General features: G+C 44.0%; 1 protein-coding gene across 2 annotated transcripts in view; it reads left to right on the top strand.

Moving 5' to 3' along the window:
- Window positions 1-19901, top strand: part of smg6 (SMG6 nonsense mediated mRNA decay factor) — a 39657-nt gene that overhangs the window by 9456 nt on the left and 10300 nt on the right. For both annotated transcript variants that reach the window (XM_056284476.1, XM_056284475.1), the window contains exons 5-15: window positions 2056-2162; window positions 5429-5507; window positions 5809-5919; window positions 10461-10676; window positions 12832-12893; window positions 13067-13212; window positions 13407-13520; window positions 14440-14614; window positions 14902-15121; window positions 16314-16493; window positions 16698-16868. In XM_056284476.1, coding sequence (XP_056140451.1) covers window positions 2056-2162; window positions 5429-5507; window positions 5809-5919; window positions 10461-10676; window positions 12832-12893; window positions 13067-13212; window positions 13407-13520; window positions 14440-14614; window positions 14902-15121; window positions 16314-16493; window positions 16698-16868 — 1581 coding nt within the window. The remainder of the gene's footprint in view (window positions 1-2055; window positions 2163-5428; window positions 5508-5808; window positions 5920-10460; window positions 10677-12831; window positions 12894-13066; window positions 13213-13406; window positions 13521-14439; window positions 14615-14901; window positions 15122-16313; window positions 16494-16697; window positions 16869-19901) is intronic.

The following is a 19901-nucleotide window of genomic DNA, read 5'->3' as shown; positions in this document are numbered from 1 at the left end:
ATTTTTTTTCAGAAGCACTTTTTGTTATATTTTTTGCAATTCTCTTTACATCCCGACAGCAATCAATAAATAAAATGCTCTGACACTAAATTAAAAAAATAAAAAGAGTAATCTGTGGAAGTCGCAGGACCGTTATAAACCCATCCAATCATTTTAAGGTGTCCGGTTAAAATGATTGGATGGCCTACCTGCCTGTCAACCTATCTACCTCCAGCAGTAGGCTAGTCAGGCAGTGCGTGTTTGCGTGTTTTGGAGGAGTGGCTTTGGAGGGAGGCGATAAAGTCCTAGCCAACTTGATATTTTGCAAGTGCAATAAATTGTAGGTCGAACTAGACAAGCAGAGAGAGTGTTTGTTTATTGTGTATTGGAATGATCAATATGTTTTGTATTGTTATTAAGAGTTGTGCGCTCATTTGTGATTTAGAGTGTGCCTTTTATTATTTCTTAAATGTAAAACAAAATCCAACTGTGGTCCAAATTTGAATACAATAAAATAACAATTATTTCTAACATTATCTGTGGTTTATTTATGTACTATTGTAATGAAACAATTTAATATTACCTGAATTTAAAAAAATGTGTTAAATTGGTTTATAACACCCTGCATTTGAGACTTGATGACTTGACACCTGAAATTAGGGACTTGTGACTTGACTTGACCTGAGCTCGGTGACTTGGGACTTGACTTGAGACTTGCCCTTCACGACTTGGGACTTGACTTGAGACTCGAAGGTTAAGACTTGAGACTTACTTATGACTTGCATAACAGTGACTTGGTCACAACTCTGGTTTATGGTGATTACTAATTCCAGATACCAGGTTGGGCAACATTAAACTTGGATATCATTTAGGCCCTGCCCTACCCCTTGTTTTGGACTGCCTTCTACTTGGAGGTGGCCATTCAGAATGGAGTTACAAGGGGTAGGGTTTGAAACCTTTACCTATAGGAAATGGGACACCACTTGTTGTTTCATCACCATCATCAATGCGTCTGCTGCTTGGAATGTTATTAGTTGCCTGGTTTGCTCAGGAGTCCCTAGAACCATGGTTATCACATTAAAGTGCTATAGTACATTTTATAATTAAAGCCTGTTGCTTACTACCATTATCAACTATTGTAGTGACAAATCTGTCCACATGTGCAGGACAGAACAAGACCGATTAATCTATTGACAATAGCCAGTAAGCATGTCTACACATCGGCTATTTCAGTGTAGTTCTGCCCATAGAAATTTCTGCCCAGCGCTGGTATCACATGAGCGGGGAAGTGCAGAAAATTTGCTGTTGGATCATTTTCAAGCTTCATACACGAGACAAGGAAATAACTTCTGTTACTCACAAATTGTCGTTTACACAAAGTTCTATTGACATCATGAATAGCAGTTTTTCTGAAATGCTTGTTCTCCAATTACATATTCCTTTGCATCTACATTAAACTAAGATATTCCAATGCATTTTTAAAATGTTTGCATGATTATTTGTGAAGATATGTGGGTTAAGAAGCCCATAAATAACACATTTATGGGCTTCTTAACCCACACCGGTAGCCGTGTTCCATGTTCCACTGCCTCAGTTCGCAAAGCATTCTGGGAATTTTCTTCTACCTCTCCATTTGGAGTTTGCATCTGAAAACGCTCCATTCGGTGGGCTAGATGACCACTACCCCTTGATCCCCAAAAGAAACATGACACCCTACCCTACGTGGCCATGCCCAAAAGGAAGGGTTAGGGTCGGGGGAGAGATTGGGATTGGGCCTTAATGTTATATTCTATAGAAAAAAACATTCAAAATAAAACATACATATATTAAACCAACAGGGAAATAAAATATTTCGCAAAACCATTGAACTCTTATGGAATCAAAGAGGTTAAGAACAATCAAGTACTACAACTTGGTGGTTGAGCCACGAAATGATGTGATTAGTATGTTGTTAGAAACATTGTCATAGACAAATTGAGGCGTGATATCTAAAGTTGTTTTTAGAATTGTACATGTAATAATTTTAATATCAGTATCAGTTTAAATTATTTTGGTTTTTGTCAATGTGTTTCCCAGGTGAAGTATGCTCTCATCAGTGCGCAGCGCTGTATGATTTGTCAGGGAGACATAGCCCGCTACCGGGAACAGGCCAGCAATTCTGCCAACTATGGCAAGGCCCGCAGGTAAGCAATAAACAAAATATTTTCTGATGCCAGCTGTAGATGGTAAATTTCAGTTTATGTGAAACTTGTTGCACACATCTGCAAAGGTGCAGCATAATAATGTGTTAGTTGTCTTTTTGAACTGGACTAATTCAGAAGGATAGAAAATGCAATGAATGTGAATGTTGTTGACCAAATATCAGTAAATCTCATACATATGCACATCTAGGATGGAGTGTCAAGAAATTTGGTTGTGATTGGTTTATATGGACATAGTTGGTCCCACACTTCTAAACTCACCGTGAGTTCAAAAGCTGGCATGAATGTAGTAATGATTGCTTTTACACTGATCAGCCAGAACATTAAAACCACTGACAGGTAAGTGAATAACATTGATTATCTCGTCACAGTGGCACCTGTCAAGGGGTGGGATATATTAAGCAGGAAGTGAACAGTCAGTTGTTAAACTTGATGTGTTGGAAGCAGGAAAAATGGGCAAGCATAAGGATCTGAGCGACTTTGACAAGGGCCAAATTGTGATGACTAGACGACTGGGTCAGAGCATCTCCAAAATGGCAGGTCTTGTGGGGTGTTCCTAGCATGCAGTCGTCAGTACCTACCAAAAGTGGTCCAAGGAAGGACAACCGGTGAACTGGCAACAGGATCATGGGCACCTAAAGCTCATTGATGCACATGAGGGTGAAGGCTGGCCCATCTGGTCCGATCCCACAGAAGAGCTACCGTAGCTCAAATTGCTGAAAAGGCTAATGCTGGCTATGTTAGACAGGTGTCAGAACACACAGTGCATCACAGCTTGCTGCGTACAGGGCTGTGTAACTGCAGACCGGTCCAAGTGCCCATGATGACCCCTGTCCACTGCAGAAAGTGCTTACAATTGCCACGTGAGTGTCAGAACTGGACCGTGGAGCAATGGGAGAAGGTGGACTGGTCAGATGAAATGCATTTTCTTTTACATCATTGAACAGCCAGGTGCGTGTGCGTTGTTTACCTGGGGGAAGAGATGGCACAAGAATGCACTATGGGAAGAAGGCAAGCTGGAGGAGTGTGATGCTCTGGGCGATGTTCTGCTGGGAAGCTTTGGGCCCTAGCATTCATGTGGATATTATTTTGACACGTACCACCTACCTAAACATTGTTGTAGACCAAGTACACCCCTTAATGATATCCGTATTCCCTGATGGCAGTGGCCTCTTTTGGTAGGATAATGTGCCCTTCCATAAGCAAAAAATGTTCAGGAGTGGTTTGAGGAACACGATAAAGAGTTCAAGGTGTTGCCTTGGCCTCCAAATTCCCCAGATGTCAGTCCAATGGAGCATCTGTTGGATGTGCTGGAAAAACAAGTGTGATCCATGGAGACCCTACCTCGCAACTTAGAGGACTCAAAAGGTTTGCTGCTAATGTTTTGGTGCCAGATACCACAGGACACCTTCAGAGGTCTTGTGAAGTCCATACCTCAACAGGTCAGAGCTGTTTTGGCAGCATGGGGGGGGGGGGCCTGCACAGTGTTAGGCAGGTGGTATTAATGTTTTGGCTGGTCGGTGTATCTTACCTTGTAAGACAGATGTCTTCATCACTGTGAAACTTGGTGAGTGCCAAACCTTAACTGAAAAAATTCCATTAGGTTTGGGCGATATAGCTGAAAAATGTATCCCAATAAAATGTTTCATTTCAGTCGGTATTGATCATTTTTAATTACCAATTTTCAATAAAGACCAGGAGAAAAAAGGTTGAATTTAACCGCTTTATTTTGAATTTAACCACCTCAGTGTTGTGATATTGGTCCATAGGGTTAGTGGTTGTGTCAGGAAGGGCATCCAACGTAAAATTTTGCCAAATCAGTATGCTGATTGACAAGACCATACCATATTGGTTGAGGCTCCATACGGGATGGGTCGAGGCCCGGGTCAATAACAGCCGCCATTGGTGCTGTGCCCTCACAGGGTACCAATGGGAAGTATAAAATCCGCTGTGGCGACCCCTGAGAAACGGAATAATCCAAAAAAAGAAGAAGAAATGTTCTGATATTAGTCAGACTTAGAAAGAAAACAAAAACTGCCATACTGGCGAGCTGACCTGTCCTTTTTCATCAACAATTTGGTCACCAACTGCACTCATTTTCTCACTCCACGCTGTTTCTGTTGTTTTGTCTCATGTTAATGGTGCAACCGACAACACACCTGTTAAATTATTGGCTGTTTGCGTGTCACACATAGCACTCTCCAGTATCAAGGGATATGATAGGCTGTTGCCCTGTGATGGCCTGGCGGCCTGTCCAGCGTGTCTCCCCGCCTGCCGCCCAATGACTGCTGGGATAGGCTCCAGTATCCCTGCGACCCTGAGAGCAGGATAAGCAGTTTGGATAATGGTTGGATGGATGATAGGCTGTTTGTGAGCCAGGCAGGGGGCACACTTGGGGATTTGTCTGTTAAATGATTGGCTGTTTGTGTGTCACTCATAGCAAACTCCATTATCAAGGGGTATGATAGGCGGTTTAAGAGCCAGGGAGGGAGGATGCGTATTCATTATGTGCTTTCATGGCAGTTTGCATTTAATGCATTTAAAGGAAACGATTGAACAATTTTCTTATTGCTATCTATGAAGTGTCTGTCGCCAGTACATATTGCTATCGTTTTATCGCCCAGGCCTAAATTTTGTACAACTCCACTTCACTGCTGTATACTGCTCAGAGGCTTGAAACCAGGATTTGCAGCTTACATCTATATTTCTTTCTGAGATTTCCCAGTTTACGCTGTTTTCTGTGAAATGGTACAGTGGTCACCAACCCTGCTGCTGGAGAGCTTAACGAGACCTTGGTTAGGTGTGTTAAATTAGGGTTGGAGGGAAAACCGGCAGGATGGTAGCTCTCCAGGAGCAGGGTTGGTGACCCCTGTAGAAGCATAAAATGTGGCACCATACCTGAGAATGCCACTTCTCTGTTCCTTTCAGAGGATGGCTTTCAGAGGATTTCTTTTTAGATTCCACTGTGACTAGTACACATTGCCATTGAAAAGTCACAGCAATTTGCATATAAAACTGATCGTTGTTTTCAGTCGTTATGCTACTGTATTGTTTATAAGTGGGGGTACCTGCAGTCAGTTGAGACTGAAGAGGTCACTGAGATGAGTGATGAACCGTTTCTCTCTCAATAAACATTGTGTCCAGATGAACCGATTCAACTTTCTGTGATTTTCTTACCTGGATTATTGAGCATGCATAAAGACGTTCCAATGGTTGATACTCTTTTTTTTCTTTTTCTTTTTTTAAAGTTGGTACCTGAAAGCCCAGCAGATTGCCCCTAAAAATGGACGACCTTACAACCAGTTGGCCCTGCTGGCAGTCTACACAGTAAGTGTTTTGGGGGAAGCGAGAAATGAAAGGGCAAGATGAAATGTAAAGCTAGTGGAGTTTTAGCTAGCGTTTTAGCTAGCCAGGCACTAAGTAGTTGGGGGAGGGGGGGGCGTTATGAAACGTCTTGTGGTCCTTACTCATAGATGTTCTACGATTATGTTTTTCCAGCCATGTACCAGTGAGAAAAAAAATCGAGATGCATTTCAAAGTCCTTTTTTCTTGTAATTTACTATCAGTGGACCCTCTTGTAGTTATACCCTTCCAGTGACTCCATTTTCTTATTCTCTTTTTTTCCCAGAAGCGGAAGTTGGATGCTGTTTATTATTACATGCGCAGCTTGGCAGCTTCCAACCCTATCCTCACTGCTAAGGAGAGTTTGATGAGTCTGTTCGAAGAAGCTAAGCGCAAGGTGAGACACAACTATTTGAGTCCATTACGGCTGTCCACATCGGCAAAAGAAATCTAGAGAGGAACTCAGTAAAGATAAAGGTAGATAGATGATGGTAGACAAGATCAGCCTCTCTAGGTTCATATGGCCTCAGTTTGTGGGCGCAGGCACAGTTCAGGGATTGAAATGAGGAGCACCTCATCAGCGCACTTCTGCAAATAACAGCTGGCACTAAATAGTGTCTTACGAACTACTTGACCTGTTCTGGCACAAGCATGAACCAGTCTCACCCATATACACACATACAAGACAGACGTACATTTCCATTACACATCTGTCTGTCTTGGGGGAGGGATCCCTCTTTTGAGGTTTCTTCCTATTTTTTTTCTCCCCGTTAAAGGTTTTTTTTTTTTAGGGCGTTGTTCCTTATCTGATGGCAGGGTATAAGGACAGGATGGTGTATTGCTGTAAAGCCCCCTGAGGCAAAGTTGTGATATTGGGCTATACAAGTAAAATTGACTTGACAAGGGTCCGCGGTGGCGTAGCGGTCTAAGCATCGGCTTGGTGTCGATGCAGTTGCCCACTGGGGACTGGGGTTCGCGCCCCGGTCTCGTCAGATCCGACTATGGCCGGACTCGATGAAGCAGCAATCATTGGCAACGCTGTCTTCGGGAGGGGGGCGGAGTCCGCTTGTGTTCGTCATGTGAATGCGTCTCTGTGTGTGTCGGAAAAACAGTGGTTCGGCTTGGATTCGCCTTGTCACGAAAGTGGGGAGGCGCTTTCCTTCGAGACTGCCGGCCGGAGAGATGCAGTTGGCGAACGCATGCAATACGAGGGTGGGTGTTTGAATTAAAATAGGGATCAATTGGCCACTAAATTGGGAGAAAAAAGGGAAAAATCAGAAATAAATTTAAAAAAAATTTTTGACTTGACAAGGTACGCACAAAGATTATACACCTAAAGCTAACTAAAAACTTGTTTGAATTATCATGAATATTGTACCCAACTCAATCTGTAACTCTAGCTTGCTCTACTATAATTTAACTACAGCTGAGTTAGACGGTTATCTGAGTCTGGTTCATCCTCAGCACCTGGGTGTCCTTGAAAGTGAACCCATATGAGACGCGTCGTTGTCACAGACGATATATCTGGAGTTATTACCGTGAAAGTCGAAGTTTGACAGAAGTGTGCATACACGTCGTCGTGGGGGAATAAGGAGCATGTGCAGTGTCCATGAATGTGAAGATGCTGATCACGGCTGGATGCGGTGCAGGTCAAATGAAAACCTTCACCGACAAGTGTTTAAATGCTGTTAAGAATATGAATCCTGGCGACTCTCTCAAGGCTGCTCAGTCTTACACTATTGCTTCAGATGACAGCATGTGACAACAGCAGGCCCAAATAAAAATACAGTTCAGTGTTGAGCAGGACAGAGATGTTGGGGAATATGGTGAAAGCCTAAAAGTGCTTACATGTGATTAGCAGCAAAATCCCTTGGCACTAGCAGAGACATTGTTTTCCCATGGCGAGGGTGTTTCACTGCAACTGCACCCTCCAGCAATGCACAGCACTTAAATTATGCATAGTAACATTCCACACAAAGTTAAACTAATTTGAACTTTGACCGTTTGCTGCTGACCTTTCAAAGTGCAACCTATTATTTTACAGCGTGACATAACATGATACAGGTGGTGTGAGATTTGATCAAAATGGAAGAACTCATTTTCTGCCTGTTCGAGTTCCCTGATAACACCGCATTAAGATCTTATCATGACTTCATAATGAAAAATAATGCTTGGTGCAGTTTAAAAAAAAAAAAAATCCCCCCCTTTTCTCCCCAATCGTATCTGGCCAATTACCCCACCTCTTCTGAAACTTCCCGGTAGCTGCTCCACCCCGGCTCTGCTGATCTGGGGAGGGCTGCAGACTGCCACTTGCCTCCTCCAATACATGTGGAGTCGCCAGCCACTTCTTTTCACCTGACAGTGAGGAGTTTCACCAGGGGGATGTAGCGTGTGGGAGCTATTCCCCCCAGTTCCCCCTGCCCCCTGGACAGGCCCCCCGACCGATCAGAGGAGGCGCTAGTGCAGCAACCAGGACACATACCCGCATCCAGCTTCCCACCCACAGACACAGCCAGTTGTGTCTGTAGGGACACCCAACCTAGCCAGAGGCAACACGGGGATTCGAACTGAGATCTCCTGTGTTGGTAGGCAGTGGATTAGACCGCTACACTACCCAGACGCCCCTTAATTTTCATTTTATTATTATACAGGAAAAGATTTAAAAGTAACATTACAGATGTTAAATGTGTTACATTTAAACTGGTCTGACTCAGTTAAAACTGGTTTGCGGCACGTTTCTGTTCTGCAGCACATAAAAGACAGAGTCACATTACAATACAAAATAAAAACAGAAAAAGTTATAGAAACAAAACAACGGCAAAACAAACCGCTACACAGACACTACAAAGGAGAGGACTTGAGTGGAGTGAGTTAGATTGTATATGAGTTGAATCAGTGGTCGCAAGTGTGTCCTTCCATGAGTAATGTCTGTATGCCTGTTTGAAGTGCGTAATGGAGCTTATTGCTCTAATGTAATACAGGACCTCATTCCAGATTTCAGTGTATGTGTGAAAAAATGATCTCTGACCATAGTTGTTTATGCAAGCTGAGACTGGAATAAGTGCATGTGAGGTTGATCTGGTGATGCGTTCCTGTCTGGTGTTGTGTCTCGGAAGTAGAGCGGTAACTAACTGTTGGAGGGGAGTTGTTGTTTTGGAGCTGAAAGTAAAATTTAATGGCTGGATTATTCGTGCAAGTCTGAAGTTGGACCGTTAGAATGTGAAAGTGTAGTGGTGAGTCCAAGGGGGAAGTTTGCCATGGATCTTATGGGGATCTAAATGTCAGTATTTAGATAGGTTTGTCGTAGGGGCGTAATGATACAGTCAACTCACGATTCAGTTCAACAGACGAATCAGGGCTCACAGTTCGATACAACATCGCGTGCATTTAGGGAACAAAACTCAACCATTTCCAGTAGTTGATGATGTGGGCTGTGTAGCTTTGGGTGGCATGAAAGGTCCAGCCGTCTGTGGTTATCGTGACGCGGCCTTCTGGAGGGCTTCTTTAACCTTTACCTTCACATCCTCATACATGGCAGGAACTACAGATTTGTTGAAATGTTACGTGGGACGGAATGGGATGTTTGGGCTCCAGCGTGTTGACAAGTTTTTGAAATTCTTCATCCTCAACTACTGAAAATGGTCTCGCGTCTTTAGCAGTAAAAGTACTGATGCTTTCTGTTATTTCTCTTGCCCGCTGACTTGATGCCAAAAGCGCTGAAGCAAATGACTTCTTAAAGAGTTGTTTGGCCTTTTGCTGATTTATCAGGCAGCGACTTTAGCTTGTCCTTATGATGCCGTTGTAGATGGTGGAGCATGTTAGTGGGTGTTAGCCGTTGTGTAAGCCATAGTGAATTGACAGAGCTTGCAAATAGTCTTTGTTCGGTCCAAATCTCGTCACTATTTTCTTGCCTCCATGCTGGAAAACCAAAATTATGCCATACGACTGACTAAAAGCTTGACAGAGCATCCTCTATTTCCACCTCCTCCATTTTCTTTCCAACATTTAGTCTCTATGGCAAGCGAACATCAGGCGCAACAACAGGTTGGTCAAGCAAAACTGAGATTTTGCATATTGCACCATCTGATTAAGATGCCTCCTGGGCGCCTTCCTTTGGAGGTTTACTGGGCACGGCCAACTAGGAGGAGACCCCAGGGTAGACCCAGAACTCACTGGAGGGACTACATGTCCAATCTGGCCTGGGAACGCCTTGGGATCCCCCAGGAGGAGCTGGAGGGCGTTGCTGGGGAGAGGGATGTCTGGAGTGCCCTACTTAGCTTGCTGCCACTGCGACCCGACCCCGGAGAAGCGGCTGATGATGAATGAATGAATGAATCGACATCCTCTGGGGGATGACAATCTAATTGACTTGATATTGCGATCAATTTTTCAGCTTCACGATACGTATCGTCATATTTTTGAATCGTGGAATATCGTGCCACGGTGCATCAATAAATCCCTAATAAACAGTTATTTCCCGAAGTGTAGTTGCCTCAGTACACAAGTACATAGCGTAGCTGTTGTTCTATACTGGCCAGCAAATTTACTTTCTGTTTTTGTTTCCGCTGTCTACTTCCATTTGTGCTTCCGCGATGATGCATCTGTTCTATCACTTGGAGAATTCAGTGGTGCACTGACGCTTGTCATGTGTAAGGAAGTTAATTGTCATGAAATCAGAAGTCAAGATACACAAAGACATACGCTGTCCAACAGATGTAAAGCCAGCCATTCAGAACACTTAAGTTCTTTGGGTCAGTTTGCCAGTTGGCTTCAGCAGGTACACAAGCCACAGTGATCTGAATGAAGGAAGCATCAACCGGTGCCATCAGCAGCTGATCACTAACATTATAATTGGTGTCAGTAACCAGAAGCCTGTGTGTCCATTGTGTTATACTTGCTTAGACCTGTAATATTAGAAATAAAATGCTATTCCCGCAGGCAGACCAGCTGGAGAGAAGAAAGAGGCAGGAAACCGAGGGAGGCTCCAGGGGCCCGGCGGTGCGAGGAAGAGGAAGAGGGGAGGAGGGAGCACGTGTGGAGATTTGGATTCGCCCCAGCGGACATGTGGTAAACCCATCTTCACATAGAGGAGGCAGCGAGTCCAGCAGGGACTCTGAACAGGACGGAGAGCTGTGCAGTCTCAGTGCCAGCGATGTAAGATGACCTCACGCACACTCTCGCAATTACACACAGTGTGGTTTTTAAATTTCATCTTTTGAAATTTTATCTTTAAGTGTCATTAATGTATGCGCTCGCCCACTCTGGTCTGCATGCGTGGTTGTATGCACATGCGTGGTTGTATGCGCATGTTTTTTCTCGTATGTTTCATCACGTGCCACTGCAGGCGTGCTTGATAGCGGCACAAAAAACATTTTTTTCTTCAAGAACATATACAGACACACTCACATGACCTTGCACCACAGACATCTCCCACAGACTTCTCCTACACAGTTATATGCACAGCTCAAAGGCGTTTTTTTTTTTACTCCCCCACTCATTCATTATGTCCGCTGCTTTCATTTCAGCTTTTTCTTTCAAGGTTTTGTTTTTTTCCTCCTCTTTTTTCATCTTCTGCTGCTGATCCACTTTGTTGTTTTTGGCCTCTAAAGATTTACGATTTATATTTCTCAAAATGCACTGTTTAGGCCAGTCTTTGAGATTATTTGAAATTTTCTTCAGTACAGACTCTAAAAGTAAGCCTCCGTTGTTAGGGGATAATATAAAGCGGAACAAAAGTGAAAAACCCCAAGAGATTCAACAGCTCTTAGTCAAGTAAACCGTAAGTGACTTGATGTAACCCAAGAGAAGCTTGAAGCTGAGTTTATTGCCGAGTTGGTGAAACAGCACTTTGTTGCCCCCTTTTAATCAAACTGCTTTGATACACTAAAATGTTCTGTGAACGTGACCTCCCGCTCCTCTGTTGAGAGTGACCGTGTGGTGACTGACCCTCCAGAACAAGCAGGACATTGTAGGTCATACTTGGTCTCGGTTTAGCCATCACACCATCTCTTCATGGATTCACTCTCCTCTAAATCTGCACAGTGTGTGAGGGAGAGTCACTGTCCTGCTGTTTATTAGTTGGCTATTTCTCTGTGTAGGCGGCATGGTGGCACAGTGGTTAGCGCGGTCGCCTCATAGCAAGAAGGTCCTGGGTTCGAGCCCCGGGGTAGTCCATCCTTGGGGGTCGTCCCGGGTTGTCCTCTGTGTGGAGTTTGCAGGTCTGCGTGGGTTTCCTCCGGGTGCTCCGGTTTCCTCCCACAGTCCAAAGACATGTTGGTCAGGGGAATTGGCCATACTAAATTGTCCCTAGGTGTGTGTGCGTGTGTGTCGGCCCTGTGATGGCCTGGTGGCCTGTCCAGGATGTCTCCCCGCCTGCCGCCCAATGACTGCTGGGATAGGCTCCAGCATCCCCCGCCACCCTGAGAGCAGGATAAGCGGATTGGATAATGGATGGATGGATTTCTCTGTGTTCACTCAGGTTGCAGTTTGGGTGTTGGCCGAGTCTTTGCTGTCTGTTGCTCAGAAAAATAACTTTGTGTTCACTAAAACACTTAGTGTTGACCTCCGTTGTTTGTTATGGGTGTGATTTTTTTTTTTTTTTTTTGCTTTAGTGTTTTAGGTAGTTTGGGTTAGCAGATAAGTTTTTTCTTGTGCTTCTAGTAGGAGATAAGTCTTTCCCTGTGTTCTCCAAGTACTGTGTTCACATTCACCTATTATTCGCAGTCCAACCCCATTAACCTCTTAAAGCTGTTTGCACATATACTAACATCATAGATAACATTTCACATGTTGTTTTTCTCACTGAAATGTAGATAGTTATTTTGGGGTACTTATCTATCTTTCTTTTTTTTTTTGTAACCAATCTACCTATTTTCTCTTTGCAATTCATTTTCTCTCTCGCTCTCTCTCTCTCTCTCTCTCTCTCTCTCTCTCTCTCTCTCTCTCTCTCTCTCTCTCTCTCGCTGTCTTCATCAGTTCTCATTGCATCCTGATGTAAGTGGCTGTTTGGTGATTGTGTGCAGGTGTTTTCTCTTTACCAGCCTCAATAGGCCCTCTGTTTCCTCCGATCACTACTGTCCCGCCATACAAATTTCCCAGGTGCCCCCCAAATGTAGTCATCAGGCCCAAGTCCCTCCTTTTCTTTTGCTGCGTGATGAACCTATGTTGTTGTGTCCATATGTGTGTGTGTGTGTGTGTGTACATACATACGTATGCGCACTTCTCATGAAGCTGTAGCTGAAAAATTAACCAAAGGATAAGTCATGCCCATTTTTCTTTTTCTGCCCGGTCTTCTTTTGTTCCTGTCCAGCTCAATAAGAGGTTTATTCTGAGTTTCCTGCATTCCCACGGGAAGCTCTACACTAAAGTTGGGTGAGTGGTTTGTCTGCTGCGTGCTCAGCTTTTAATTCTTGCAATGAATAACACTTGAGCAGCAACTGTTATAGCAGATAGCAAAAAAGTGTGTGTGTGTGTGTGTGTGTGTGTGTGTGTGTGTGTGTGTGTGTGTGTGTGTGTGTGTGTGTGTGTGTGTGTGATTAAAACAGCATGGAGTCCTTTCCTGGAGTAGCTCGCCGTGTCTTGCAGGAGTTGAGGGCACTGCTCCAGCACAGCCCGTGCCCTTTGGGCAGTACGCGTCTGCTTCAAATCATCACCATCAACATGTTCACCATACACAATGCCCACAGCAGAGGTAAACCTCATGGGGGAAAAAAATAGTTTGGACACACATACACACTTCAAATACAGGAAGAGATTACAAACATGAACCCAACAATCCGTAAGGCTTAAATCTTAATGTTACGCTTGTACATATTCATAATTTCACGATCCCCCTCTGCATGTATTGAAAAATCAACCTTCCCAGTCCTTGCCTCTGTTTGTCAGAAGGAGACGGGGAGGTGCGCTCGGCTCTGCAGGAGCAGACCACAGCACTGGGCTTGGCCGTGTTCGCATTGTTGGTACAGCGCTGCACAGACCTGCTCAGGGAAATGCCCACAGGTGAGAAGACGGTAAACTCTGGACCTGGATAAACAGCAGCATTATTTTGATATTTTACTTCTGCACTTGTGTCTAACACTGGTACTGCAATTTTCAAGTCAAATTGAAGGGGTGGGGGGGGTTATCCAAGAAGTAAGGTTGGGTATCATTAAGATTTTAACGGCACTACTACTCTAACCGATACTGCCGATCCAGTACTTAAACGGTACTCTTATCGGTTCCTTTTTGATATTTTTTTAAGAGAAAAGAAAAAACAAAAACAAATGAACAGAATTAACATTGCTTTATTTTCTCGTGTCTGGGCAGAGTTTTAGTCATTAACCCATGTTCTTCTGGATGGGGAATAGCAAAAATGCATCATAGACGAATTTCTTAATCTTATTGCAAGTTAGAAACTGAGATGGTGAGATAAAACGTGCTAGACAAAATTTATGTAACTGAAATAAATGTATTTATTATTATTATAATATTTTAAAATTTATTAATTTATTTTCTTAATTTCTCCTATACCAAAAGCAGAACCATTCATGTCGGCGCTTATCAATACTACGATCTTTAATAATTTAGCAGCGGCGCCTGTTTAATACCGGGTGTTGATACCGATCCTTACCAAGAAGGTAAAAGTGGAGTTTTGCTGAAAATCAATGTAAATGCAAATATATGACAGGCAAAAAACACTGAGTGTCCTCTCAGTTTGTGTTTTTGGGTCAGATCACGCATACACAATCTCCAACAAATGTTTGGCCTGATTTTTTTTAGATAGACAATTATAACATATTGTTTTTATTTTTGTTTCTAGTAAGTGATGTAAGCTTGAATTGTTAATGATTTTCCCTAGCCTGGACTCATTTGCATGGGGCAATCTATTCACTGTAGGCTTGTTGTTCTGGTCATCCTCTATTTTTGATTCCCTCTTCAGAGCCCATTGCAATTGAGGACGGAGAGGATGTGGGCAAAGGGGAGGAGTTAGAGGGCATGGTAAGAGTCTCTGCCTTCTTGTTGGACCTCAGAGAGCTTCTCCCCAGCATCAAGGTGTGGTCCGATTGGATGTTGGGACACCCTGATGAGTGGAATCCCCCGCCTTGCAGTATTGAGTGAGAGCAGCTACCTATACATACTCTTACAACATAGGATACTAAAGCAGACATTTAGATATCTTTAAACGCAGTACAGAACACCTTACTTTTGGTATTCCTATTTGGTATTAACATTTGGTAAATTACCTGATTGATTATCTTTCACCACTTTTAACAATTTTGCTGGTGACAACCCAGATAACAGACATGTACACGCTGCATACACCTACTCTTTCATACACACACACACACACACACACACACACACACACACACTGTCACTCACTGCTGTTACCTGCGTCCAGCTGCAGCCCTGATGTCTGGCAGTGCCTGGCTGACTTATGCAATGTGCTGGCACGTGTGGACCATGCGGAGGTGCCGCTGTACAAAGCCGACACAGAGGAGGGAGACGGGGATGAGGAGCTGAGTCTCCTGCTCTTAGAAGAGGACAGGCTCCTAGCCGGCTTTGTACCCCTGCTGGCTGCCCCACAGGAGCCCTGCTACATAGACAAGCACACTGACATGGTGAGGGGGTGGCGAGAGTGAAGGTGGAGATCGGTTTATTGAAATTCAGGGGCCGTTTTGCGTGGTTTTCAACTCAGTCCTCTGGGACTACCTGTGCTGCTGGTTTTTTTATTCTACCCGGTACATAATTTTGTTTACTTGTGTCCGGTATTTTAGCAATCTAATCAGGGATTTTTTTTAGACCTGACAAAGGAGGTGAATGAAATTAATTAGATGGTAGAATAGAAAAACCAACAGTACTGTGAGTACCCAGGGACCGCAATGAAAACCTCTGCATTAGTTGTTCTGGTTCTAAAGAGGAGCTGCTGTAGGAAGACAGAAATATTATGGTGCTGCCGCTCAGGCAGTCAGTAAGAAGAGTCAAAGTGGAAAAGATCCAGAGAGTGCAACTTCAAGTCTGGGGTTACTTGAGTCAATGACATGTACACGAATTTCCTTCATGTAAAAAAAGACAAAATCCAAATTTATTGTGCAGGGTTGTATGGTTCAGAGCTTATCAGAAATCAGAAAATATTTTATTGCCATGCCATATATATATAAATGAATCTAAAAAAAATATTAACAGCGAAAAGTGAAGTAAAAGTACAATTTTATATACAGGTCGCAATATTTGTGTGTGTGTGTGTGGGAGAGTGGCTGTCAATGGGGGGCAGGGGGCCTGTTGATTAATCCAACTGCAACAGGCGTGAGGTTGTGGTTCTGATGGACCTCAGCCTCTTGCCAGAGGGCAGATTCTCAAAAAGGTGGTGCCCAGGTGGGGGGTCGGCCACGGTCCTCCCTGCCCACCTCAAGGTCCCGGAGGCATGCAGGTCTTGGAGAGATGGGAGGCAGCAGCCGATCACCTTCTCTGCTGAGCTATGATAAATGGTCTTGTCTTACACCTGTGAACAGTAAAGTATGTTATAGGGTAGGAACCTAATTTGTAACGTGCCGGCTTCAGATTTCAAGTTAACGCGTTTCAGTGAAAATGAATAGTTGGAAATCTGTATGAGCAAGCTGCTTAAGGAATCACTGGGCAATGCAATTGTAAGATAAGAAGGTGAAAAGGACCTACATCCCTACAACTGTCAACTGTTTTTACATATGTTCATCCATCAACCACCTGCCGTACACAAACAAGAGTCCACACACATACCTTTCTGTCTTACATACGCTTTCTCTCTCTCATGCCCCTTCCTGTTCTCCTCTTCAGGCTATAGCAGCAGACTGTAAGAGAGTGACAGTGTTGAAGTACTTCCTGGAAGCTTTGTGTGGACAGGAAGAGCCTTTGCTGGCGTTCAAAGGAGGTAAATATGTCTCTATGGCAACGTCTCCTCTACCTAACCACTTGCCAGATGGAAGGAACAGGAAGGACTCTCACACAGAAAAAGAGGTGAGAACTCTTTCTCCCTCCAACTTAAACCGTACTTCTCTTAGCCTTTATCAACACTAAATGCAAACGAAAATATGAAGTCCTTTATGCAGATGAAGTCCTTTATGCAGATCAAGTCAAATATTGATGATAGCTGTGGGTAACATAATAAAGGGAAATTTACAGTCGTGTCTGTCTGTCCCCATATGGTTTCCTGTTTGGAAGGGTGACGATGTTATAGTAGAAGCAGAGTCAGATTCTCTGTCCGTGTCTGAGGGGGACGTGGATGTCGAGGATGAAGGGGACAGTGAGAATGACATTAAAGAATTAAGAGCTCGACGCCACGCTTTAACCAACAAACTGGCCCAGCAGCAGCGGCGCAGGGATAAGATACAGGTAACAGACGCATGTTCGCTACCAAGTACCCAATTTGTCGATCTGACTTTATTCCTGTTGGTTTTACTGCTGTTAAATCTGTGTTGTACAGTGTGGACATCAAAACCTGTCAGTTTTAATATAGCTATCACGAAAGCAGGCTTGTAAAAAAATGGTGAACGTTTATTTTCGACAAAACTGTATTTCCAGTCTACGAGTGGGGGAAAGAGTGTACTTCTCAAATGTGTGTACCTAATACCTATTTCACACAAAGGTTCAAACATGATTAGATATGTGATGGGTCTAAAAATTCACTGCATTTTGTTCTTGCAGTATTAAGATTCCTTGCCCAAACAATTTTATTCTCTCTCTCTCTCTCTCTCTCTCTCTCTCTCTCTCTCTCTCTCTCTCTCTCTCTCTCTCGCTCTCTCTGTCGCTCTGTGTGTGAGCACTGCATGCTGGGAGGTTTGGGTGTGTGAGTAAGGGTGGTAGATGTGAAATTGGCGCAGAGTTTGAATTGTTGTCTTTTTTTCGGATTTTCCCCTGTATTCTTAATCTGTCCTGTATGTGCATGATCAGGTAAGCTTTCTTAATACTTTTTACCGAGTGTTCAGAGGTTTTGTCAGGTGGTTTTCAGGAGGAAAGGCATCCTCTGTCCATCCATCATGGGATGCGGATAATCCCGCCAGAGCCCAGTGTGACAGTGGAGGAAGTTTTGTTGGCCATAGGAGAGCAAGTTGGATGTGGCTGTCTGCTGTTTGCTTCCAGGATGAACAAGGCTATGGTGGTATTTTTGAAGGAGTGTCATGTTCATGAGACAATAGAGATTGGTGTAGTTATCAGGGATAGCTATAGTGCTGTTTCCCTGTTGTTGGTTCCCTCTACCAGAATCACAATGTCGGGTGTACCACCGTTTATTTCCAACGAGCTGTTGGAAAATGAGCTGCAGAGGTTTGGTAAATTCGCCAGTCCCTTCAAAACTGTCAGTCTTGGATGTAAAGATCTGAAGCTGAAACATGTTCAGTCACTCAGTAGACGGGTGTTTATTTTTTGGACTTTCCAACACATAGTTTGGAAGTTTCCTCAAAGTTAAAACATGGTAAAGGCTCGTACATGGTGTATGCTAGTTCAGGGCAGTTAAAATGTTTTGAATGGCGATGTCGGGCATAAGCGGGTTCGCATGTCCACATAGAAAGCAAGTGGAGGCAAACACCGCAGATGCTAACAGTCTGACCCCTGATAATGTCTTCAAGGCGGGGAGAAGAGAACAGAGCCAGTTGGAGGAACAGCCTGTTCCACCGGTTGTAGATAAGGAAATAGGCTCTCAGCCTTTGGCCTTGGAGCCGGGGGCAGAGCTTGCAGAAACACTCGCAGTTGAACAGGTGACTGCATCCAGCAGCTCGGCAGGGACTGAGGATGTGTTCAGTGGTGAGAGACAGAGTGCGAAGGGTGGAGGTAGGCCTACTGAAGGGAATACTAAGAGTGTAGAAGAGATTCCCAGTAGCCAGGTAACAGGTGGGGCCGAGGATATGGATTACAGTTCGGAGTCTGATAGTGTGTCAGTTGGTGAGACATCATACCGCAGCACAGATCTGTGTTCTCTGGAGGACATAAATGGTTTTTCAGATGAAACTTTTGGGAAGTCAGTAAAAGTAAGATTATTTCAATAATACAGAGAAATTCATCAGGTCAGTTGCTCATCTGCAGAAGCCGGTTGGGTTTGAACTGCTTGATGAGAATAAACGTCCATTTATGCATCCATTATCCAAACCGCTTATCCTGCTGTCAGGGTCGCGGATCAGGCAGGGAGACAATAAAAAAAATTCGCCTTAAACACATCATAGCCTTGAGAAAGGCAGCAAAGGGGAAAACTGTAAGAAGGACAAAAGTTGTGAAATAAAATATGAACATGCATCACAGGGTGCTTTATTTTTTCTAGTTCATGCCAGTCTGTTTCTGTCTCTTATCTTTTTCTCTGTTCTACCCATCTTATGCAGGGGCTCAGGCAGGGTCCGAAATTAACACTTGCCACCCGCCAAATGCGAGTAGATTTTCTGATTGGTGAGTCAATCTGAGAAGCCTACCCGCCACATGGCGAGTAACAAAAAAAGTGAAATTCAACCACTTAATCCCCCCATCTCTCTCGCTCTCTGTCTCTCTCCTTAGCAACAGCAATAACATAGCAACAACAATAACAGAAATTAACCAATCAAAGTGCATCAGAATGTTGCTAGACGCTACTGGCGGGTAACATTACACACACACACTCGAGAAGAACAACAACAGCAGCACCCGTCAAACTCGGTACTAGCCTACTCTATTCTTTCATCTACCAGTCCCCTTGGCCGGTAAGCCAAAAAGTTAATTTCGGACCCTGGGCTCAGGGTTGGATCTCTTAACATTAATGGTGGGAGGTACAGATGTAAGAGGGCTTTAGTGGCTGAGGTTGTGAAGCAGAAGAAGGTAGATGTGTTTTTTCTGCAGGAAACTCATGGTGACCAAATTAATGAGATAGGCTGGAGGTGGTGGTGAGACGGGTCATATACACTCAGCCATGGCAACAACTTCAGTGGGGGGGTAGCAGTGATGCTAACTAAAAGAACCAATCCAAGGATTTTATCATGTGTGGAATTGGTTAAGGGGAGGTGTCTGATTGTAGAAATTGAAGGGTGCCTTTTCTGTTTGGTCAATGTATATGCCCCGATTCAGGGGGATGACAGATTAGCCTTTCTCAATGCTTTGAGGGATGAGCTGCAGAAGTATCGTCAGGAGCAGCTGATCATAGGTGGGGATTGGAACTGCACCATTGATTTCACCATGGACAGGACAAGTGAGGAACCAGACATTCAGTCATCTGGTAGCTTAGGCAGAATAGTTACTCCATTGGATTTGCTAGTTGCATGGAGGTTGAAACATCCCACTGCTAGGCAGTGCATGTGGGTCATGGTGAGCAAGAACAGGGTGAGTGCAGCCAGACTAGATAGGTTCTACATTTCAAAGTCGCTTGCTTCCAATCTAGTTGGTAGCACTTTTATTCCAGTTGGTTTCACTGAT

Source organism: Lampris incognitus, chromosome 8 (assembly GCF_029633865.1).
Source record: "Lampris incognitus isolate fLamInc1 chromosome 8, fLamInc1.hap2, whole genome shotgun sequence".
In the NCBI taxonomy this organism is placed as follows: Eukaryota; Metazoa; Chordata; class Actinopteri; order Lampriformes; family Lampridae; genus Lampris; species Lampris incognitus.
The sequence above is the reverse complement of the archived record's forward strand: the minus strand, read 5'-3'. Positions and strand labels throughout refer to the sequence as shown.